The sequence below is a fragment of the Sardina pilchardus genome, chromosome 19 (genome assembly GCF_963854185.1).
Source record: "Sardina pilchardus chromosome 19, fSarPil1.1, whole genome shotgun sequence".
Classification (NCBI taxonomy): Eukaryota; Metazoa; Chordata; class Actinopteri; order Clupeiformes; family Clupeidae; genus Sardina; species Sardina pilchardus.
Window position 1 is genome coordinate 831,540 of NC_085012.1, and position 25,000 is coordinate 856,539.

At 48.5% G+C, this 25,000-nt stretch overlaps 2 protein-coding genes across 2 annotated transcripts in view; both read left to right on the plus strand.

Annotated features, from left to right (window-relative positions):
- Window positions 1–8,179, plus strand: part of LOC134066487 (E3 ubiquitin-protein ligase HECW1) — a 104,430-nt gene extending 96,251 nt beyond the window's left edge. Inside the window, exons 26-30 of the mRNA XM_062521847.1 lie at window positions 1–75; window positions 475–621; window positions 1,066–1,180; window positions 4,326–4,524; window positions 8,068–8,179. The exon at window positions 1–75 is cut by the window's left edge and continues 55 nt beyond it. Of these exons, the coding sequence (XP_062377831.1) occupies window positions 1–75; window positions 475–621; window positions 1,066–1,180; window positions 4,326–4,524; window positions 8,068–8,179 (648 nt within the window). The remainder of the gene's footprint in view (window positions 76–474; window positions 622–1,065; window positions 1,181–4,325; window positions 4,525–8,067) is intronic.
- A 4,115-nt stretch (window positions 8,180–12,294) lies between these two features.
- Window positions 12,295–25,000, plus strand: part of stk17a (serine/threonine kinase 17a) — a 38,742-nt gene continuing 26,036 nt past the window's right edge. Inside the window, exon 1 of the mRNA XM_062521510.1 lies at window positions 12,295–12,946. Within this exon, the coding sequence (XP_062377494.1) occupies window positions 12,774–12,946 (173 nt within the window). The 5' untranslated portion in view covers window positions 12,295–12,773. The remainder of the gene's footprint in view (window positions 12,947–25,000) is intronic.

The following is a 25,000-nucleotide window of genomic DNA, read 5'->3' on the forward strand; positions in this document are numbered from 1 at the left end:
CAGTGGATGAAGGACAACGACATCACCGACATCCTGGATCTGACCTTTACGGTTAACGAGGAGGTCTTTGGTCAGGTGCGTGCGGCGCGCCACCATCAGAAAATATGGAAAAATGTCATTGATGATTCCCGACCCCTGTGATCTCTAATTTAGCCGTGTTTTCGTGGAAGAACTGTAACTAATCATGCCATGTCATACTAGACTCTGACTCTGACGTGGCAGAACAGTGAAAAGTTTGTCTCTTATGTTGGCACATTAAAATAAAGATCTGAAGATTTAACATCTAGTGTTTCTCCAGTGATCTCCTCTCTCTCTTTCGCTTCAATTAGTCCTCTCCTCGTTGACGCACCAGATACTTAATCACAGTAACGCAGAGCAGCGATTGCGTCTCTAATCTCGCCGTGTGTGTGTGTGCAGGTGACAGAGCGGGAGCTGAAGACTGCGTTTCTAATCTCGCCGTGTGTGTGTGTGCAGGTGACGGAGCGGGAGCTGAAGTCGGGCGGCTCCAACATCCAGGTGACGGAGAAGAACAAGAAGGAGTACATCGAGCGCATGGCCAAGTGGAGGGTGGAGCGCGGCGTCGTGCAGCAGACAGAGGCCATGGTGCGGGGGTTCTATGAGGTACCGTACCTGTGCTGGGTTCTATGGGGAACCGTACCTGTGCTGGGTTCTGTGGGGAACCGTACCTGTGCTGTGTTCTATGAGGTCCCGTACCTGTGCTGGGTTCTATGGGGAACCGTACCTGTGTTGGGTTCTATGGGGAACCGTACCTGTGCTGTGTTCTATGAGGTCCCGTACCTGTGCTGGGTTCTATGAGGTACCGTACCTGTGCTGTGTTCGTCATGGTATGGTACCGGTGTTCTTCTATGAGTTTGGTTAGAAGGACTGACAGAGCTGTGAAATGAATGTAGCAGTAGCATCTCAGCCTGATCTGTTCCATACAAGTCTCCCTCCAGCCAGTGACCACCACCACCTGGCTCTGCTCTGCTCTGCTCTGGGCAGCATTTGAGTGTGTATGTTTTGTTAGTAGTTGACCAAACACTCTCTGCTGTGCCGTCCCCACAGGTGGTGGACTCCCGGCTGGTGTCGGTGTTTGACGCGCGGGAGCTGGAGCTGGTCATCGCAGGGACGGCGGAGATCGACCTGAACGACTGGAGGAGCAACACGGAGTACAGAGGCGGTAAGACACAAGAGACCTCACCGGGAGCCGTGGTAACCTCAAGCACAGGGTTCTGTTGTGTGCTACAGTGGGCTACAGGTGCTCATGATTCATCTTCATGAGAACATGTTTAGGAGCATAACTGTGTTACGGTGCTGTGGTCAGCCATCAGTGGGGCCAGCTGAGTTCTTATGGGGCTCTACTCGACTCGATTTTGGTACCGTGTGTGTGCCATAGCAACTCACTTTGAACCTCAACGGAGGTGATACCAAAAATAGTACCAGGTGCCAGGTACCAGTTTTTGCTAATGGAAAAGAAGTGAGTAGTCGAGTCAAGTTGAGCTGATACCATGCAGTGGAAAAGCCTGATTAACCATAAGGCTTAATCAGATGTTCTGCGCAACACTTGGATTTATGTAAAGCAACATGATCAAGTTATCTGCTTTAAAAGTATTTTGTTGCCAATCTGACATCGACTGAAGAGAATGGAGTCTCTGACATTGCCACTGTTAAAGGTCTTCAGGTGATAGATGCCTGTTGAGGTGTCATGCTCCTCAGCCTACTAAGCCACGGATGGCAAACTTAAGTAGACAACTGTAGGCATCCAGATGAGTAGACAGCTGTAGACATTTGATTGACATTGATAGACATTGCTGTTTAGTAGTGATGCGCGGGTGGGCTTTTTTTAAAACCCGCCCCAACCCGACTCCTCAGGAGATCCAAACCGCCCCGCCCAATCCGCAAAAATATGTTCGAATTGTGACCCAAATCCGACCCGACCCGCGGAAAGGAAAAAACGCACATAACGTCTTTTGTAGCCTATATAATTAGCCTAATTCTCCCACATGAGGACAACAACGGGTTACAATAATCGGTCGTTTTGACAATCTGCGCTCTTCCACGCCATAATCTGCAGCCTAGACATACATAGCCAGTGTTAAATCTCATCTTCATGGACATAACAAGTTTCCATTCATATTTCCCCTTCCGACTTCATAGCCTACTTTTGCGTGAAACACTAGCATTTAGGCTAACAAGCACAGCTGTTTATTCGTGTACATGACAGAAGCAAGGTGTTCTCGCATTGTGCACAACCCTCGATATCCCAGATCATAGGCTCCATGTCCATAAAGTAGCGAATTCGTGATTGACTCAGTCACGCATGGCGCAATTGGGTGCTGAATTTAGGAGAAATTATGTTTTGCGCTCGACCGCACCTCCTGTGTATTGCAGGCGCATCGCCACCTAATATGTCCGAAGTTAACAAGTGAGATATGTGCATTTTTACTTTTTTGACCCGACCCACCCGCAATATTTAGAAAAAACTACTAGGCCTACCCAAATCCGCCCGACCCGCGGGTAAACCCGCGGATATCCGCGGGTAACGGGCTGATCCGCGCATCACTACTGTTTAGCTTATATGATACATGTATAGTATGAAGTAAATTCAAATCAGTCACAGTTAGTTTGAACTACTGTATCATGGTTCAAGCTTGTTGGTGTTGGTCCAACAGTTTTTGAAAACCGTCGTTAGTTAGATGTTGGTTAGTTTTATGATGCATTGTACCATGTTAGTTCAGTAGTAATTGTACAGGAAACTCACTCTAGAAATGGATGAGTGGTGTGTTCCCACCGGGGTGTGTGTGTGATGAAGACCTGGCCGTGCACACCGGCCCAACTGCCCGTAAATGCCCCCGAGTCATTAATCACCCAGACGCCGGGGCAGTTCCATGCCAGATTTGCTCATCTGGCTCTCATTGCCGCTAAGCTCTTAATTGCCCCCCCGGATAATCATCTGCGCCGCTGGAGACGCTTGACCCCCTTTTCCCTGCGCCGCGGAGCATTCTGGAAGCCTGCGGAGGGTGCGGAGCTCCTGGCTGATGGTTGCTGGTCGTGCAGCCGCCGCCAAAGCAAACGTTAGCGTGTTTAGCTTGCAGTTACTCATCTGGAGTGGGGAAAAGTGATGTGTGAAGAGAAACAACCGGCTCCCCCCAGCGCGCGCACAACCTCTGCGGTCTGGCAGGAGAGGGGTTCCTTTTTAACGGGCTGGGGGGGGGGGGGGGGGGCGCATACGAGGAGTTTATGTGTCGGGTATCAAAATCTGTTTTGCCAGGCTAGCATGAGGTGTGTTTTAGATGTTTACTTGGTGTGGGATTGAGTGACACCTCCACCTCCACCTCCACCTCCTCCACCTCCTTCACCTCTTCTACCTCCTCCTCCTCCACCTCTTCTACCTCCTCCACCTCCTCCTCCTCCACCTCCTCCTCCTCCACCTCTTCTACCTCCTCCTCCACCTCCTCCATCTCCACCTCCTTCACCTCTTCTACCTCCTCCTCCTCCACCTCTTCTACCTCCTCCACCTCCTCCTCCTCCACCTCTTCTACCTCCTCCTCCACCTCCTCCACCTCCTCCTCCACCTCTTCTACAGTACCTCCTCCTCCTCCACCTCTTCTACCTCCTCCTCCACCTCCTCCATCTCCACCTCCTCCACCTCTTCTACCTCCTCCACCTCCACCTCCACCTCCTTCACCTCCTCCACCTCTTCCACCTCTTCTACCTCCATCTTCTCCTCCTCCATGTCATATCCTCTGCAAGCAATGTCTCTTCCTTCCTCTTTGTCATTATCCCTTAGGTCACCGATTACTCTGTTTGTGGAGCTCGGGTCAAATACTGTTATGTCCTATCAATTATCACAACATATCACTTCATACACTTTACTTTGTCCTTATGCTCCATATTAGTTGTAGTTTACATTGTCCTATGCTCCATATTAGTTGTAGTTTACATTACCCTATGCTCCATATTAGTTGTAGTTTAGATTACCCTATGCTCCATATTAGTTGTAGTTTAGATTACCCTATGCTCCATATTAGTTGTAGTTTAGATTACCCTATGCTCCATATTAGTTGTAGTTTAGATTACCCTATTGCTCCATATTAGTTGTAGTTTAGATGACCCTATTGCTCCACTGATTATTTTGGCTGACAGACATCCAAAGACGTTTCCATGTGAAAAAGCTAACTCTCCATCTGTGTGAGGAAGCTAGCTCTCCATCTGTGTATGAGAAAGCTGACTCTTTGTGTGTGTGTGTGTGTGTGTGTGTGTGTGTGTGTGTGTGTGTGTGTGTGTGTGTGTGTGTGTGTGTGTGTGTGTGTTCTCTCTGACAGGCTATCATGACGGCCACATCGTGATCCGGTGGTTCTGGGGCACGGTGGAGCGCTTCAATAACGAGCAGCGCCTGCGTCTGCTGCAGTTTGTGACGGGCACGTCTAGCGTTCCCTACGAGGGCTTCGCTTCCCTGCGGGGGAGCAACGGCCTGCGGCGCTTCTGCATCGAGAAGTGGGGCAAAGTCACCTCACTACCCAGGTACAGTACGGTACGGCTGGGGCAAAGTCACCTCACTACCCAGGTACAGTAGAGTCACCTCACTACCCAGGTACAGTACGGCTGGGGCAAAGTCACCTCACTACCCAGGTAGAGTACAGCTGGGGCAAAGTCACCTCACTACCCAGGTACAGTACGGCTCCAAACAGGCCTCCAGGCACTGGTCATTCTCTTGGACAGAGAAATCACGAGGCAGGTCCAGTAACTCTATCTGACTGGCCTCCGTTCCTATTAGAGAGTCATCTCCCATGTTCCCTGTAGGATGTGACTGTCCAGTACTCAGACATCAGGCATTAATAGCACTGACCTGGCTCACACTAAACCAACTCTTAAAGTCACAGTTGTGTCTTAGAAAGAGGTGGCTTTCAGTCACCATCCACACATGGCCCAGCATGGCCTGACATGGCGGAATATGGCCCACCATGGCCGAACATGTCCCAGCATGGCCTAACGTGGCCTAACATGGCCTAACGTGGCCGAATATGGCCTAACGTGGCCGAATATGGCCTAACGTGGCCGAATATGGCCGAATATGGCCTAACGTGGCCGAATATGGCCTAACGTGGCCGAATATGGCCTAATATGGCCTAACGTGGCTGAATATGGCCTAATATGGCCTAACGTGGCCCAGTGAGGCCCCTGAAGTTGGTCTAACCTGATCAGCCACTTCTGAGAACCAGTGAATGGGTGAACAAACAGCGTGTTTCTCAGAACTGAACAAAAAGCTGCACAGGTTCACCTGCGGGCGTGTGTGTGTGCTGTGATTTAGTCCATTGTGTGGAGATGAGCCGTCTGGCTGGTGTGTGTACATACGCTACGCTCGCGCAGGATACGGCACACTAGCCAAGAGAGAGATGGAAAGAGTGAGGAGAAAGAGTGTGAGAGGAAGTAAATAGTGTGTGCTAGATCAATGCACTGCGTTGATTTATTACCCTCCTCTGGGGTTGCGTTACATTCATTTGCATTGCGTTCATTCAAACCGCACCTATAAACCGCACCTATAGGGTAATGTATATCCCAGCTAGACCTTACAATGGAAAACTATTGCACAAAGGAGTCTCACTGACTCACCATGTTCAGTTGTCAGTCATGTGTAGCTAATAGAAACAAACAAACAATGCGACAGTCATGGCTGATATTACAGTACATGGCTTTACATAGTATTATTCTTTAGGCATATTCGAGGTGGATATTCTAAAACCATCAGGACTGGCTGACAGTGCACATTCCAGAAACGTGTGGCACTTAAGCACAGATTTGACCTTGTAGCACACAAGATATGGCATAGATTTGACCTTGTAGCACACAAGATATGGCATAGATTTGACCTTGTAGCACACAAGATATGGCACAGATTTGACCTTGTAGCACACAAGATATGGCACAGATTTGACCTTGTAGCACACAACATATGGCATAGATTTGACCTTGTAGCACACAACATATGGCATAGATTTGACCTTGTAGCACACAAGATATGGCACAGATTTGACCTTGTAGCACACAAGATATGGCACAGATTTGACCTTGTAGCACACAACATATGGCACAGATTTGACCTTGTAGCACTCGACACATGGCAGTTGAGTACTGTACATGTGAAAACAGAACACAGTCAGTCTCAGTGCCTCCTGAACACTGCTCATATTCTCATACCCTGGAATGGCAAACACAGCTGTCGTGCCCTTTAATTCATGACTCCAATTAGGCTGTTTGTGGAGAGAAGTGCAACAGGTGGTGGAAAAAGCACTTGATTCAACATGGCTGCCTGACCAGATGCCCCCACGGAGCATGTTTTATGGGGGAAATCCCAACCAATGACAAGAGTCGGGGGGAAATCCCAACCAATGACAAGAGTCGGGGGGAAATCCCAACCAATGACAGGAGTCGGTGGGAATGTCAGTGGCTTTCCTAATGAATCCAGACCAAAGCTCTGAGGAGGGCGATCATGAAATGGACGGTGTTGGTACAACACCCCGAGCCTGCAGGGACAACGAGGCGCTGTGTGATGGACGGAAGGCTCAGATCTGACCGGGTGCTCAGGCGGGCCGTGTTGTTTTTGGCCCCCGTGCCCATTTGCATGTCGTGGTCCTTGTGTGCGGCGAGATCCAAATTCCTTTGGCATGTCATATTGTACAGTGTAACACACCCTTTGGCATGTCGTATTGTACAGTGTAACACACCCTACTGCTGCTCATTAAAAGAAAATAAAAACGGCCTGTGATTCGGTCCACCTGACACGCTAAGTCCACACATGTGTACGGGTGAGTCCTTGAGAACACATTCCTACACGTTAGCACCGCAGATGTGATAACAGCGTGGGCTTTGGGACCTGGTCATACATGAGTTTGGGTCTTGCTGAACACGGACCCCGACAGTGTCCTGCAGGCTGGCACAAAGCCTTCTCAACTCTGGCTGGGACATGGTGCGTTGCAGGCTGATTCTGCTAAATATTAGCCCTGATGATTGTCATGTTGGCCAGTCGAAGGTCCCACCAGGATCAACTTGTCACGCCATGATAACCTGGAACACGAGGATGTAGCACACCACGCAGCTTCCTCATTTAAACAGATGACAGTTTGATGCAAAACTCTGTTGCTGGTGGTGCATTGCGAGTTTTCAGTCTCACCTTGAGATGTGCTTGTTGTGGTGCTCTGACTTGGCACACAACAAAAGGCTCAGGTGTGGGGGGGGGGGGGGGGGGGGGTGCCCTGTCAGCACTCTCCTCCCCGGGGGCTAATATTCTGCTGTCGGAGGCAGAATCAGCCGGCGCTTGTACAATCCAAAAGACTGCAGCTGGGAACAAGGGGGACTGCAGCTATGGGAGGAGAGGACGGAGGCAGCTCTCAGTCTTCAATCAGGTCCAACTGGCGCTCTCCCAGCCAACCAACTTCAGTTGAGATGGCTTTGTGCCCGCCTGGGGGCACGTGTTGGGCTCCGCGTGTGCTGCAAGGTCCAGACTGCTTGTAAGAGCCTGCATGTATGATGAGGTCCGAAAGACCACTGTAATCACTGAAACACTGTTATCACCTCTATGGTCCTCACACTCCATACATGTGTGGACTTAGTGTGAACACAGCTGTTATTTTCTTTTAATGAGCAGGAGTAGGGTGTGTTACAGTGTAGAATATGACATGCCAAAGGGTGTGTTTCAGTGTAGAATATGACATGCCAAAGGAATTTGGATCTCGCCGCACACGAGGACCACGACATTTGCCTTTCAAATGTGCACCGGGGGCCAGAACTGAGGGAACAGCCTCATTTGCAAGAGCTGTAGTTTGGCCTCTGGCATTTCTGTGCAGACACTGCAGTGAACAGCAGCTACTGTATGCACAACCATTGGTCTTCATAATGCAGCTCTGATGAAGCAGTTACATGTAAACCTGCGCTGCTCAGATGAGTAAATATAATGTGAACAAGCAGTATTCTAACGGTCTTGTAATATTGTCAGTGCACGAAAGGCTGTTGAGTTTGACCTTTGACCTTTAACCTTTGACCTTTAACCCACCCTCTCGTCCCCTGCAGGGCTCACACGTGCTTCAACCGCCTGGACCTCCCGTCCTACCCCTCGTTCACGATGCTGTATGAGAAGCTCCTGGTGGCTGTGGAGGAGACCAGCACCTTCGGCCTGGAGTGATGCCCTGCAGGAGGTGGAGGAGACCAGCACCTTCGGCCTGGAGTGATGCTCTGCAGGCGGTGGAAGAGACCTGTGCGCTTGGCCTGGAGGAACGTCCGTCAGGCTCGGGGGGATGCAGTGACTGGCATCTCTTTTTTTTAATGTGAATATGATTTTCTTTTTGAAAAAAAAATGTGTATTCTCACTTTATTTTTTACTAAATCTACTGAAATATTCTTACAAAACAAAACAAAAAAAAAAACCAAATGGATCCACAGACAGAGACTATTGGCTATTGAAAATGTCTGCATGTCATGTAGTATAATGATCATGTGGTGTAATTGTCCGTGGTGTGGGGTGGGGTGGATACGAGGTGGGCTTGTGTACTGTACTGTATGTCCAGCTGTGGGCAGTACTGATGGCCAGGCCCGGGCCTGAGTTACGCTGCCCAGACACCTCTGCGGTGAAGCCCTGCAGTTCAGGCCGTAATTCCCACAGTCATCATGCCTCGGTGCAGAAGAGTCTCCTTTCTCACCTGAGACTCATCCAACACCTCCGTCGGGAGTCACTTCCTGGGCTGACCATCTCCCTGACGTCTCCACACCATCATTACTATCCTGTACTGTATGTTCCTGGACTCAGAAGAGCTGGAGGCAACATTCGGTTTGATGGACAGTTGGTCCAGCAAGCCAGTTCCTCCTGGTGTGTCCAGATAAAGCAGCATGCTTGTGCTGGAGAAAGCTCACGTGTCCATGCCTATCACAGTGGACTCGAGTGCACGAGCACTACTAGAAGCTGACAGCCATATTCATTCACCTTCGGGTGGTCAAGTGATGACCCACAATCATTCACAAATATCTTGCGGTGGTCGGGTGCAAAGCCCACAACCAGGACTGCATTTGATGAAGAATGGATGGATGGATGGATGGATGGATGAATGAAGAGCAAGACCCAGTAACTGTATGGTAGATTGTGCTGAAGTGTGTTGGGAGGGTACGGTAGTTGGAGCGGAGAGTTCAGGCGATTCAGGTGATGTAACGGTTCGGAGAGAGAGACAGAGCGCTGAGATTAGGTGAGGGAACATTCAGGCTTTATCAAAGCCGTTCCGTCGCTCTGGCTGCGTGTCAGCCTCCAGCGGGAGCCAAAAATAAGGACTTAATCATTTTCTCAACGGCCTGGAGCAGCACCGTGCACCAGAGACGAGAGGTGGCGAGCGGCACAGCACTGAGGAGGAACCTTGTTTCCCTCTGTGGGTCTGAGCCATATCTGTATCTGCTCGACAGCGTGGAGAGTTTGGGGTCTCTGAGCAAGCCATTGCTCACCATTTTCTCTGACAGTCAGATGCATTTGTTTACTATCTATTTAATGATCATGATTTGGCTTCACAGGTTCAACTTCTAACCATATATATATATAATATATATATACATATATATATATAGAATCCTCTCACAGACTTTTATTCTGGCTGTGCATAAAATGCCTTTATGAATAGAGTAATATGCCTTTTTATTCACTCAGATGCTGTCTTATCTACTGCTGAATGACACAAACAGAGGGTCAGATCTAATAATTACTAAATTATCTAAATTATTACTGTATTTATATTGAAGTATATATATATGAACAACCAGAGAGTCTTTCCAATGTAAGATGGAGTGAATAAATTATCTTTGCACTGAAAATGGCAATGGGCAATATTATTATTATTCTTTTTGGTTGTGTATGAAAACAAACTGTTGAATGATTAATTTATTTTCTAATGGTTAATTTTGTTATGCATTTTTATTAAATCACAAACGTGTTATGATTTGATTAACCTCTTTTTGATACTCTGAACAGAGTGATTTTGTGTCTTGTTTGGTTTCTGTCATGTTATTTATTTTTTTATTGTTTGGTGTTCTTTGGAATGCCTTTAGAACAAAAAGACTTTGGCGATTGTACAAGGTCTTAGTAGCTTTGATTCCAGACTAGTGTCACTCAACCTGTTTTAAAGTTTCACTTTGCCTCTGTGTCCTTGGCTGAAGAGCTGTAATTTGGAGGAGATGGAAGTCCTTTCAGTGGGAAACATTCCTGTGGAGACCGCTCAAAAACACCACCACACACTTCTGTGTGTGTGTGTGTGCGTGCGTGCGTGTGTGTGCGTGCGTGCGTGTGTGTGTGTGTGTTCTACAGAGTGAAAGGAGACACACCTATCTTGTGTGGCAGTTGCTTTCGGCCCACAATGCTCTTGCACTATTTTCTCAATACACATGCTTTAAAATGGAACCTGTCAGCTCTAACAATGGTTGATCAATATTTACTTTGGTATCAGATTTAGTGTATTCCCTCCCCAGCAGGTGGGGGAATACTTGTTGTCACTGTCAACAATGCATGTATGAGGATATTGTAAATGGAATTGTGGGAAAAATATGTCTTCCTGTGTATTTCACTGTAGATGTTTTTTTGTTTTGTTTTTCTCACTGAACTACTTGCATTGTTTTTAGAGTTTCTCATATCAGTTGCAAGACTAAGGATATCATTTTGAAGGCAAAAGTCCTATATTCAACTTGTATGTATCAGTACTTTTCTCAGATAGTAGATTCATCATTTGAAGTGTATTAGGGGGCACGGCTATTTTGGATTGTATGTGAAGGCTATGATGTTATTGGGAACGTTTCTTTGTCAGAAGACATGTTTAGGTCACTTGTCATGTTGGGGGTTTTGATATGTGTGTAAGTTTGTTTTTTCCCTGTGGAAATACTGTGGTACGTTTTGAAATGGCTGTGACCATGTGGTTTCCTGTTATTTGTTTCGGGTGTTTTTGGAATATGCTTTAATTGTTATTGGTTGAGACTATGGCTAAGGGGTTGGGCTGTCCCCTGTCAGATTGACAAAAATACCGGTAAGTTGACTGCTTCCAAGAGTCATCTTAAAGAGAAATTGTTGGATTTATCATGTCATGCCCAAAGAATGTGGATCAGTTTAGTAATCCTCCTATATATTGCATATTTGATCAAAGCCCAGTTTCTGAATCTATTTGTTTGAATGAAAAGGCATCTGGTAAGTGGAATCCAGTGCTTTTACACACAAAAAAAATGCTTTCCACAAGAAGAAAAATCCCTTTCCAAACGTTGGCATATATGCAGTATCACAGGAATGTGTCATGACAATGCTTCTTGTTCTGTACACATTCTTTATGTCTCTTGTGCTTTGAACTTATTTCAATTTATTTTGCGTTTGTATGTTTTAAAATGAATGCTCACATATAAGCAAGATATGGACTGTCAGCGTCAGGTCACAAACTTCTCAGGCTGTGCTTTTGTTTAGTCCTCTCATAACAGTGTACACTAATGTCAATAAACAATCACTTTGTACAAGACGTCCTTTCAGCATTTTTTATGTTGACAAAAATATTGATGGTTTGTAGGCCTGCAACACTGGTAGTATTCAACTGTTCATTTTTAAACTTCAGAAGGGGCTTTTAATCATTGAGTTCTCACATGCAAAGGTAATGCAACTCCTTTAGGGTGCATTTTTTTTCTGTTCACCCAATTATAATACTCCAATATTCTAATATTATACATTCAATGTTCCAATATCTGAACAGCACCTTTTCATCCTGCATTTCTCTTTTGTTACCAGCAGAGGGCCAGGATCTAAGTTAGTTCTACTGCCAGACTACTGCACTGGCTAAAAACACAAACCCAAAACATTACACTCCGACTAGGCTTCGTTTTCATGTAATTTGGTGCATTAACATATGTTGTAAGCCCTAAATTATAAATGTTTGGCTTCAACGTGTACTGCCAACAGTAGACCTACATTTTATTTCAAGTGTTACGCCACGTAGGCACAACGACAGTGCAAAAGTGCAAAAAGTAGGCTTATTATACAGATATATTCTACACATGTTTTCTTATCTCATTACATTTGTTTTGAAACTTGCAGTGCAACTGAGTGAGTTATTTAAAGACGACTGAAGTTAATTGAATAAGAAGACTATTTGGCTCAGAGCCTACCGAATCCAGGGGGAGCGCAAGGAAAGCCTCCCTATCGGTAGCACCACCCTATGTGGCGGAGCGACCTATCAATCAAGATCGTTACCACGGTTACTAAAGGCAAAGTATGAGGCTAGCTGCCAAGTATCCAGAGAGCTAAACAGAAGCCAAACTGCACTGCGTGAAGGTCTGCATCATCCGTAGAGAGTAAATGTTGACGGAGTGTCCTCGTATCAGTTTAATATCGGGATCATATATTTCAGTTTAACATCAAAACAAGATGCAAAAGCCTATCGTTCCGTATGATAGACTACTTTTGTCACAGAAATACTGTTAGACGGCGAACAGCCATCAGTCCAGCGGTCACTTTGTCAATGACCGGGGGAAAGTAACGTAACTTAACGTCAGTCAACGTTGACTATTTTAAGTGATGACATTCTGAAATATCTAACATTTTTGATTGTTGTAACTTAGACCTTTTTTTAGCTGAAACAGCCGCCTAACTTTTTGGCTGGTGCAGGTTAGCCAGGCATTCGCCTGTTATTTGGCTAACTAGCTAACGCCATCAGTTCGGGTTTGTGTCCAAGTTCACATTTCGGAAACCAAGAAGTAAGCTGGTGGTCCCAACTGCAGTGATGATTCCTGAGTGCCCTCGGAACACCGATGCGAGAAGCCGAACCCGGTGCCATGCCCAGATGGCCGAATCTATCCAGAACCGCTCCGGTTTACTCTGTGAGATCAAAACTCCCATTCAGACCGGAGCTTTTACCGAGCACTACAACATCATACCGGGCAAAGAGCTGGGCAGGTGAGTGTAAACGTTACCTTCTCTAACCAACTAATTTGCTGCCAGGTATTGGCGCGTTGCGTTGCTGGTCAATCTCTGAATGATATGAAGTGAATCTATGCTGTGGTTATAATAAGTCAGTCTATGTTGTAGTTATGTGATGTCTTTTTTTAAATTACGGGGTTTGTTGTTATGTCAAAGGTAGCCTACGTCTTTCCTCTACTGCGTTGCTGCAAATTATTGTCAGCGTAAGGTAATCCAAATGAGGACGCAGCTCGTGTGCTGCGGTACCTTTTGGCCACCAAAATAGAATTTCCGCAGCGCAGTCTAATTTAGATGTCATTATATTTATCATGAAGGAATTTCCACCAGACGCATAGTAGTCTGTGCTGACTCAAATGGGGTTTCATTTGACAACGTTTTGAGCAATGTTAGCCTGCTTTGTAGGTTCACTTGTGTTGACTCTTACATGACATTGGACTTGCCCCAGACACTTGGCTTCAAGACTGTCACTTAGCGCAAGACGTAACGGAATGCAGTCCAGCCAGAAGAGTTTGGGACTAGCCAGAAGAGTTAGGGAGTCCAATTAGACAGAAATAGCCTATGTAGTACTGTCCAAACACACAGGACATGCTCCTGATGTTTTGATTTCGTTCAAGTTTGAAGGTTTAACTGTCAGAGTGAACATATCAATCAACTGGTAATCAAATTATAATGCAGTATACTTCACTTTGATTGAGTGGATAATCAGGTCCTCCTCCCAGTGCCTAAAACATCAGATGAGACAGATTAACACTGAACGGTGTTAACCACAGCTACCACACCATCACATGACTTAAGTTCCATATGGATCTACTGATGCGTTCTACTACAACAGACTTAAGTATGCAACACAATTTTGGTTTGGCACTTAGATGATGTGGCCGATCATCTTTTTTTGGAACCCAGAACTTCATTACAGGCTTAACTGAGATTCTTGGCTCGCAGTGAAGCAGGTAGCCAGCTCTAATCTGTCCAGCCCTCTTCAGAGCAGGCCGTACATGATTCTAAAGCACTTTTTGTTTACGGAGCTTTTTGGCACAACACTGAATCATTTGGCAGCCGAGTCTAATAGTCTGCCGAAGTGCTGAATCATTCGGAAGCCCAGCCTAATAGTCTGCTCTCTTTGGGAGGGGGGTGCCCAGCTGAGCTCTTCACTTTTATGCAGCACTGGTTCGTATGACCCAGCACTTTTCCAGCCGGCTGATGGTTGCAGTATTTTAGTGCTTCAGCTCACTTTTATTGTGCGGTTGTTTGATGAAATGCCCTTAAGATGCTGTGTGGCTTGCAGTTTGTTTCATGTTCCTATGAAAAGACCAGACATATATATATATATTTTTTTTTTTTATCCATAACAGCTAATGTCTTCTGCAGAACAACACCATGTGACTCTCTGTGAACACAGCCCTAGTTGTAGTCCTCGCCTGAAACATATTTTAATTACATTTTTTGGAACAGTTCCCCCCTTCCTCTTTGATGTTTAACAAAGTTGGCCTGGTCTAGCCCTGACCCAGTGTTGTGTTGGCTGAGTTGGTCTCCTGTGCCCTTGCTGCTGGTAAGCGTCGGCCATGAAGCAAAAGCAAATATGTTAATATACGGAGAAGTGTTTGCCCAAGAAAATGGTAGATAATCAGTGTCCTCTAAGATATTTAATCGCGCCGAACTAAAGTGCCCTTTGAGACTGGAAACTTTCTTGTTACTTATGAAGGGCATTCGGTCTTAGCTACCTCCCTCTTTCTACAATAGGCGAGAGGTTAAGGGAAATGTACAGTGTGGCTGTGATCTCAGCCGGATCCTGTTACATTTCAGATTAGTATGAAACATGTAGTCTACTTCAAAGGAATAGCTTAGCTTTATCCATACAGCTTGCTTGATCAACAATCCTTACACCCTAAGCCAAAGTATTTTGTTTCACAAGTGAATGGAAAAACCTGAGGCGGTTGCAATGTACATTTCTCTCATAATTACTCTGTCATGAACTTATAAACCTGCACACTTATGGCGGTGTAAAATGTGGTAGTAGGTTGCTGCAGTACAGTAGATGGTAACCTTCTGCTATAGCGATCAGACGAATAGTGCTCATTGAGACGGTAGCAAAACAAAATAACTCTTCTCTAAGGGCCATCCTACTGTGATGATGGTCCCTGCCGATCTCCTTCTCGACAGTATGGCCACTCTTCTAGGTCAGGGCAGCGGTGAAAATCATATGGCTAAGAGCTTAAGAAGGCAAACAAACTGAAGGAACGTTTGGCTGTTGTCAGCAATTCCACATTGACAGATGCAAAAAAAAGAAATAGCTGTCGGGCTGTGAGTTTTGCCGGTGTGGTTCCAGCAGACCTGTTTTACTCATCTTTGGACCCCACATCCTCAGTCCAGGTTGGACGTGCACGTGTGGCTAAGGCCTGCGTCTCTGCGTGCCGATTGGCTGCGGGGGGGCTTGTGTTTATGTTTGGTCAGAGATGCACTGGCATGCCGAAGCGGCGGGTTCCCATAGGACAAGCCTGGCCAGAGCATCATGCCTCATTTGCTGCCAGAGAGGGGAAGTAAGAAAAGATTCACTTTCAGCGCGCTCACTCGGGCTATTTTTAGACGTCCATATAGGCCTCTGGACTGCCCCTAGCAAGGCACGAGAATAGTGTGCACGGAGCCTCGGAAATAAACTGAATTACCCTCCGATTGGCTGGGCTCGGGCCCGAGCAGTGGCTGGAGGGAATCCCTGGTGAGAGGTTAGAAGTTTCCCTTCCGCTGGCTACTGGGGGAGTTTTGCAGAGTTTTGTGTCTTGCACAGAGCAGCAGATCTCCAGTAGCTCTTGTCATCCAAGCCGACGGGATGTTCTCAAACAAACACAAACACAAACAAAGGCAACCATAGCAGCCATCATAGAGTAATAGCAATAGCAGCCATAGTAGTTGTGGCTGATAGAGATATCTCGCTGGTTGGGCTGTTGAGTACAGTAGTAGGAAATGAAGGGTGCTCTAGGGATGTGTGTGGCAGACTGGCAGGTACCCACTCTTTTGTTTGGGTTGGTCTCTGGTGCTAATGGCTCTAATGCTGTAATTAATGAATTAGCAGATCTTGTGGCGCTCCTGAAGTAAGCCCTTTTGACACAAGGCCTATTAGTCTGCTAAGCTGTCTGAATTCCGGCTCTTAGCGAACTTTACTGACTTGGTCGCACTGTTTTTTTTTTTATACAACCGGACCAAAACACAAGCCTCGTTAAAAAGCGTGGCTGATACTTTTATTTTCTTTCAGCCAGTGGCTTAAGTATTTTGGCATTCTTGGTCTTTTCTCTGAATTCTTGCTGGGACATTTCAGCCTTTCATGAGCGGCTCCCCACGTGATCTAAAGGTCACTGCTGGTTAAATATACTCTCGTCTCGTCTCGTCGTCTGCCACATCTGATTCTGAACATGCCCATAATTGAATCACCTCCTTGATTCCGTGACATTGTTTTGCCTCTTCAAAGAGGTTTAGTCAGAGCGTAACTCGTAACTCGTAACTCGTAACTCGTGCCACCTCTGGGATGCCCCTTGTGACAGAGCGGCTTCCGCTCTCAAAGTAAACACGTTTCATGTGCCCTCTCCACATTCCGCTGGTCGTGTGTGTGTGTGTGTGTGTGTGTGTGTGTGTGTGTGTGTGTGTGTGTGTGTGTGTGTGTGTGTGTGTGTGTGTGTGTGTGTGTGTGTGTGTGTGTGTGTGTGTGTGTGTGTGTGTGTGTGTGTGTGTGTGTGTGTGTGTGTGTGTGTGTGTGTGTGTGTGTGTGTGTGTGTGTGTGTGTGTGTGTGTGTGTGTGTGTGTGTGTGTGTGTGTGTGTGTGTGTGTGTGTGTGTGGGGTCACCTGAGTGCCCACGGGTGCCCCATCACAGAGGAGTGTGTGCCAGCCCTCATTAAGGAGGGAGCGCAGCTGGAGCTGGACTGGCACTCTGTGGGTGTGTGTGTGTGTGTCTCTCTCTCTGTGTGTGTGTGTGTGTGAGGCTATCTAATGCATCAGGTCATTAGAAGAGAGTTTGTCACGTTGCACATATAGGCAGGGCACATTCAGTGAGGCCCATGTGTGGGGTCCTCAGGGACACAGGATGTGAGGGAGCTGTTGTTGGGTAGATGTGTGCAGTGTGGTCCCCATTTACACACACACACACACACACACACACAGTCTCATACAGAGAAAGAGAGAGACACAGAGAGATCAAGGCCCTGCAAAACTTCCCCTAATGATTTTGAACTTGGGTTGCCCCCCCCCCCCCCCCCACCCCTCACACACACACACTCACACACACACACACATGCTTCTTTCTCACAGAAAAGGACCTCTGTCCCAGTATTGACAGCCGGATAGAATGCCATGACATCATCGCCTCGCTTTTCACGTTGGCTCTGGGGGGCCTCAGCCAGAACCGGCATCTGCTGAGCGCCGTGGAAACCGTGCGTGTGTGTGTGTGTGTGTGTGTGTGTGTGTGTGCGTGTGCGTGTGTGTGTGTGTGTGTGTGTGTGTGTGTGTGTGTGTGTGTGTGTGTGTGTGTGTGTGTGTGTGTGTGTGTGTGTGTGTGTGTGTGTGTGTGTGTGTGTGTGTGTGTGTGTGTGTGTGTGTGTGTGTGTGTGTGTGTTGAGGGTGGGGGGAGGATGGGCATGTGAATAGGAAGTTTGTTATTGAGCCTCTGTGGTGCGTTCCGTGTTAGCCTAGCGGGCGGGTGCTGAAGAGATGTGGGGGGTGATGAAGGCGATGTGGGGGGTGATGAAGGAGGAGAAGCGCTCATGCTCTCCCCCGCCGCCATCTCGTTAAGTTGATCTCGCTCCTCTCCGTCACGGCCTCTCCACTAGCCCCCCCCCCCCCCCCCCCCCGGCCCTGCCGTCCACCCCCCCTCAGCTGGGCCTAATCCGTTTGATTAAAACTGATTTCCTACCGGGGCCTCTCCGCTCTCCTCCACGGAAGTGTTCATGCTCCGCTTGAGACGGACTAAGAGCGCGTCACGGTGCAGATTTAGTGTGTCAGATTATTCCTCATGTTCCAAGGTGTGCCCACAAAAGAGCCTGATGAAGTTCCACCAGAGGAAGGCGTTGTGTTTAGCGTCTACACAAGCATGGCGACGTTAAGCCCCCGGGCCGCGTATTGTCTGCGATTAGGAGCGTGTAACGGAGAGTGGACGAGTGATGAAAGGCCGCAAACGGTCCAAACAAAACGGAGCGCAGGGATCCAGATGAGGTAATGCACTTTCCCAAGGTATTCAGAGCATGTGTTTGGCCCCCGCGCTCAGAGACCATGTGAATCGGTGGCCCCCTTCTGTGTGAGAGGGTCACATGTCAGTTCATTATGTCCCTCGTAGGCCCTAAGTAAACAGGCCTCTAGTTTCAACCTAGCGCCAGGGGAAAGAGCTGGAACTTTCTCATATAGATGGTCTTTTCTCTCTGCGTTTTGAGCTCCTTGAGTGTTGCCGTTGTTTTGATTCCACGGATGGAGGGGATTTAGGAGCCGGTTGACTGCTCAGGCACGAGGTGCTTGTTGTTGATTAATGTGTCGTGTCTTTGTGAGGAGCGGCGAGGTGGGGAGGTGACACGGTTAAAAACACAGCCTCTGCACTCTGGGCCAAAGAGCACGAGTTGTTGATTACCCCAAGCACACTTGCTCTGGCAGCGCTAGCAAATCGCCATCTTCTGGACTCATTAGCTTCTCTCTGTGTGTGGTATCGCCTTTCACTCCGTGGTAGTCTTTAGTTTTACAAAACATTGGAGTGTGTAAGCGCATATAGTGTGTGTGTGTGTGTGTGTAAGCGTGTGTGTGTGTTTTAAGTGGTTTGACGGCTCTACTGACCCGGGAGTGGCCCAGCTAAGTGATTGTGTGTTTGTGGCCTACTTACTGATGGGCTAGAAAAACCATTCAATTCCTGACCCACTCACGTGCACCCTCCCGCAACAGCTGGACACGGCAGACAGAGATCCAATCCCCAGGCTTACACCACTCGCCCTCACACTCTCTCTCTCTCCGCCTCGCTCTCTCTCTCTCTGCCTCGCTTTCTTGTTCTCTCTCTCTCTCTCTTTCTCTTTTTCCTTTTTCTTTCTATCTATTTATCTGTCTATCTGTCTATCTATCTCTATCTATCTATCTATCTATCTCTCTATCTGTCTTTTCCTCTCTCTCTCTCTCTCTCTCTCTCTCTCTCTCTCTCCCTCTCTCCCCCCTGCTCTCAGACAACACCCATATCATGCTTTATTGTTCCGAGAGTCCCACCCTCGGTACTTAGAGCCAGAGCCAACCTGTCAAATTCCAGCGTGTTCCTTTTTAACAAGGACAGCTCTTTGGAGGATGCATACGTGTCTAATTACTTTGCCGTGTTCCTTGCTAACAAGGAGGACAGCTCTTTGGAGGATGGCTACATTACGTGTCTAATTACTTTGTGCATTGAGTGTGAGTCTGGAGCCCGGGGGTCAGGAGATGACCACGGCGCATGCTGCCGCGGGGCTAAGTACCCTCTGGCCGTGTGTGTGTGTGTGTGTGTGTGTGTGTGTGTGTGTGTGTGAGAGAGATGGCACGTGTCCAGATGGTTGGAGCGAGAGCTGCATTAGTCCACACATCCACCTGCTGCTCCACCCGTAAAGCAGGGACGTCTTTTGGGGGCTTTGCAGTCAACTGGTAAATGCACAACAAGAGCTGAGAGGATTTGTGTGTGTGTGTGTGTGTGTGTGTGAAGTACTGAAGCCATTGCATGACACACTGAGTGAGCAAGCACTGAAAAGACAAAGCAAAAACATAAACTAAACAAACCGTGGCATTGCACTCTCCGGTTGAAATGTCAGACAAGACGCCCACACTCAATTATTTCCATCTTGTGATTGCAACTGTTGCTTTGTCTTCATTTGGTGTTTTGGGTTGTGTATTACCGAAACATTATAACCACTCTGTAATCCCCCCCATTTGAAATGAGGAGCATGCCAATAGTTATTATCTTGCTGCAGAATGTATCCATCATCTCTCTCTCTCTCTCTCTCTCTCTCTCTCTCTCTCTCTCTCTCTCTCTCTCTCTCTCTCTCTCTCTCTCTCTCTCTCTCTCTCTCTCTCTCTCTCTCTCCGTCCACTTCATGTCCTTCGCTTATGGTGAAACTGACAGATTCTCTTTAGCTCCATCTGTCAGCATTCCTAAGGCTTGAACTGAGACTTAGAGTGACCCAGTGATCTCCTCAAGCAATAGGGGTCAGAGCCCTCGCCGTGTCTCTCCGAGAGCAAGACGACAGACAAAGCCCTGGTCCAGCTCGGGGGCCAACTGGCGTGGACCACGCACCTTAGCGTTAATGCTGCGGGAGAAGAGAGATTAGATCCGTCAGCAGGTCCACCTTACGGCTGACCCGTACGGTACGGTCCGCTCGAGGGGAGAAAGGACCGGAATGCCGCAGCACATTCCTGCGCTATACAGAAAGCACCTGTAGCTCGATTGTGAGCACACAAAGGTGAGCGTGTGATATTGTGCATCGTGCATGTGCCTCTGCTGGAGATGAGGAGGGTCCTGAGAGGAAGCCATTCATGAGGACGAGTGGGGAAGTATTCGGGCCTTGGCATGCAGGCAGTGCTGGACCGTGTCCAGGGCCGGCCTTATATTAAATCCTCTCTGGGCTTGGAGCTTCACACACGTACACACACACACACACACACACACACATACACACGTACACACGTACACACGTACACACGTACACACACACACACACACACACAAACACACACACACACACACACACACACACCTTATCATATTAAATCCTCCCTGGGCTTGGAGGCACGCCACCCCACAGATGCGTTTGGGGGAATAAAGATGGCCATTAATGTTCAGGGGAAGTGGGCTTGGGTGGTGGTGGTGGTGGTGGTGGTGGTGGTGGTGGGGGGGGGGTTGGCTCAGACTGACCCATTACTGATTAAAAATAGAGCTGACCAATCTAGCAAGGCCAAAGGAAAAAGCCAAACCAAATGCAGCAGTGTGTCTCCTGCAGTCATACAGTACTACCCCTTCATCCCCCTGCTCATCTTCCTCTTAGTTTGCGTCAGCTCTCAGCTCACCATGCCACCATTAGCATGTCCAGAGCTCATGTCTGGGGCAGGAATAAGCCGTATGTTCCCTAATATGTTCCCTAATATGTATGTTTTGTTCCGTTGGCTCTGGCGTTGCACTCCACTGGTGCACACATGAAAGCTGCTCTGTGGAGGGTGTTGGCTGCGCGAGGCCGCAGGCTTTTGGGAATGTGCTGACGCGGCTGCAGGAAGGGTGTGCGGCCGGGCCGGGTGCGGGCGGCTCCACAGAGCAGCGGCTCTCTGGTCGCCCCAAATCACCGCCCGCCCCCACGCTCCAGCTCCAGCCCCAGCCCCAGCTGCTACAGCATTCAGCAGGACATCAAGGCCTTTGGACCGGCAGTGGACCGGAGTTTGGACTTGGCATACGCCCCTGCGCTCTCAATGGTAGACGATGCCCTCTTGGCCCTTCTCGCGGGCGATTTTAATGAGTTTGGAAAGAAGTTGAAGGAGCAGAAGGAGCCGTTTTCATGTCCACGAGCAGCAGCATTTGGACGATTCCTTCATGTCCCGTTGCCCTTCACACTGGGCTGGGCCCGAGGTATTCCGACTACTGGGCTTCAAAGCTGCATTACTCACACTTACTGGGTACCAGGCATGCTGGAGGAGCTGCCTGGGGTGCAGCCAGCCAGCACTCAGCCAGCACTCAGCCAGCACTCAGCCAGCACTCAGCCAGCACTCAGCCAGCACTCAGCCAGCAGTCAGCCAGCCCGTCACCCCATCGCTGGAGTTTAGCCAGCCAGCACTCAGCCAGCACTCAGCCAGCACTCAGCCAGCACTCAGCCAGCACTCAGCCAGCAGTCAGCCAGCCCGTCACCCCATCGCTGGAGTTTAGCCAGCCAGCACTCAGCCAGCACTCAGCCAGCACTCAGCCAACCCGTCACCCCATTGCTCCCCATCGCTGGAGTTTAGCCAGCCAGCAGTCAGCCAGCACTCAGCCAGCACTCAGCCAGCCCGTCACCCCATCGCTCCCCATCGCTGGAGTTTAGCCAGCCAGCAGTCAGCCAGCACTCAGCCAGCACTCAGCCAGCCCGTCACCCCATCACTCTCCATCGCTGGAGTTTAGCCAGCCAGCAGTCAGCCGGTACTCAGCCAGTCTGTCACCCCATCGCTGGACTTTAGCCAGCCAGCAGGCAGCCAGCAGTCAGCCAGTACTCAGCCAGTCCGTTGCCCCATCAGTCCGATCCCAACACAGCTCCTGAGAAAGCAAGGAGTCTGTAAGCAGATTAGCAGATCACCTGTCCTGTACCCAAACAGTCCTCTGGGGCCAGCGCAGCTCAGGAAGCCAGTGTTGGATTGCTGGAGCCGAGAGAAGGAAAAGACATACGGCGAAAGGAATGTCGTAACTGAGAAGTCAAGTGTGGGGAAAGCCTATTATCCCGGGAGATTGGTCCGTTTCAGAAGTGTGGAAGGTGCCATATTGCGCTGGAGGCTTTGTGTGATGGAGCTTGCGGCGGCTAAGTTGTGATGAATGCTTTAGATTATGCCAGCGCCATGGTAACCCCGAGACGGTCATGAGACCAGCTGCCTGAGGGCTTTTCACACCGTTATGTAAAAGATGGCTATCGCCACGCGCTTGTTTGGCCCGTGTGTTTATCACATCACTCTTTGTAACCAAGGCCACCGCCTTGTTTACTCCTTTCTCCTCGAGACAATCAATGGGCCTAGTCCTCCTCATTCACTTGTGCACTCATAGTGCGTTCATGCAGCTGGGAAGTGGGAAGGTTCCCACTTCTAAACTCTCCACTTCTGAAGCGAGAGCGTTCACTACGTTGAGTAACGTCAGAACATTCTCCTGGGAGCTTTCCCAAAGCTCCCAGTTCAGGTGTGACGTTCACTCAATAAACTGTAGAATTCTCCCACTTCCCAGTTTCTCATGAACGCACCATCACACTCCTGCAGGGCTCTGCACCCATACTGAAATGATTCCCCCCTGGCACAATAAAGACTATCTGTCTATCTATACTCTTAAACACATTTGGATATACTCAGACATCCGCACACACACACACGTGTACACACACGCACACACACACACACACACACACACACACACACACACACACACACACACACACGTACACACACACACACACACACACACACACACACACACACACGCGCACACACACACACACACACACACACACACACACACACACGCGCACACACACACGTACACACACACACACACACACACACACACACACACACACACACACGCACGTACACACACACACACACACACACACACACACACACACACACACACACACACACACGTACACACATAGAAAGCCCTACAGTAAGTGCACCTGAGGTTCCCTCTGAGTGAGCGTTAATTAGTGCCCTAATGGGATTGGATGATTGCGTTAATTAGTGCCCTAATGGGATTGGATGATTGCGTTAGTGCCCGCGTCACTCGCCTCATGTCACCCTCCTCCTCATCCTTCCACAGACGACGTAAACATTGTCTGTCCATCATGTACACACTACAGCAGCCTGGCTCACTTTCAGCTCTTCCCTCGTCCTCAGAATCAGCCTGCAACTCTGTGAAGGGGAAGGCAGCTCTTACTTCTGTCTGTGTTTCTGCCCCTCCTTCACACAGATGCACCCTATGAAGGGGAAGGCAGCTCTTACTTCTGTCTGTGTTTCTGCCCTTCCTTCACACAGATGCACCTTATGAAGGGGAAGGCAGCTCTTACTTCTGTCTGTGTTTCTGCCCCTCCTTCACACAGATGCACCTTATGAAGGGGAAGGCAGCTCTTACTTCTGTCTCTATTTCTGCCCCTCCTTCACACAGATGCCCAAACCAGAGGGCCTGCTCCACACCACACATTTTACTCTCGCGGCGTTTGTTACGCCTGCATAAGTCCAAGGGGATGTTTTTTTCTTTTTTCTGCTCGGTTCTCCTCCCTCTCCCTTTCTTTTCTTTTCTTTTTCTCCTCCTTTTCATCTGGTCTGTGAGGACGTGTTTTCAGAGAGTTGGGCGGACCCCAGCTGCTGCTAGTAAATCTGAGGGGCGCTGGACAAATTGGGGTTGAGCGCAGAGCGGAGCGGATTGCTTCCTGTCCAGCCTGGAGGCCCCGTCCACCCCATGACCATGATCACATGACTTTGGATCAGCAGACGTGTAGACCAGAGTCAACATTGACCTGAGCTTTGCTGTTCACGGTCAGTTCTAGCACCTCAGGCCATCACCGAACAGGGCTGTGTTTTGGACTGAATTAATGTCTTGGACACTAATTCTCTTCCTGATTTCCGTCTTTCTTTTGAGTCTGTCCTTCTCATCCTTCTGTCTCCCTCTTCTGTCTCTCTCATCTGTCTCTCTTTTCTGTCTCTCTTCTCTCTCTCTTCTCTCTCTCTTCTCTCTCTCTTCTGTCTTTCTCCTCTCTCTCTTCTGTCTTTCTCTTCTGTCTCTCTTCTGTCTCTCTCTTCTGTCTTTCTCTTCTCTCTCTTCTGTCTCTCTCTTCTGTCTCTCTTCTGTCTCTCTCTTCTCTCTCTCTTCTGTCTCTCTCTTCTCTCTCTCTCCTCCATATTTCTCTCTCTCTCATTGGAATGGCAGCCTTGAGCTGCAGGGGCTCTCCTGAGTGTTGAGTTTATTCCTGTCTGCGTCCGTGTCAGCTCTTCTGCTCTAAATCGTGCCTCTGGTTTCTGACGGCCTGTGGAAGAATAAATATCTGGAAGACTGCTTCCTCTGCGAGTGTTTTGATGGGCCTCTGCTGTGGTTTCATGCGCTGTAGCCCGTAGCCTACACAAGCGTTTACAGCCAGCGCAGCCCACGGACGCTCATAAAGAGTGGAGCGTTTGGATGTTAACAGTGCAGGCCATGCATCCCCATCTGTCTGAGCTCTCGCTTTCTCTGGTGCTGTAGATCTGCCAATCTCCTACTACCATCATTCCCAACTATTAACCGCGGCTAATACACTGATTTTGCAAGATTCTTTCATTATGATGGTATTATAGTGGTAATGATTTTGTTTCTT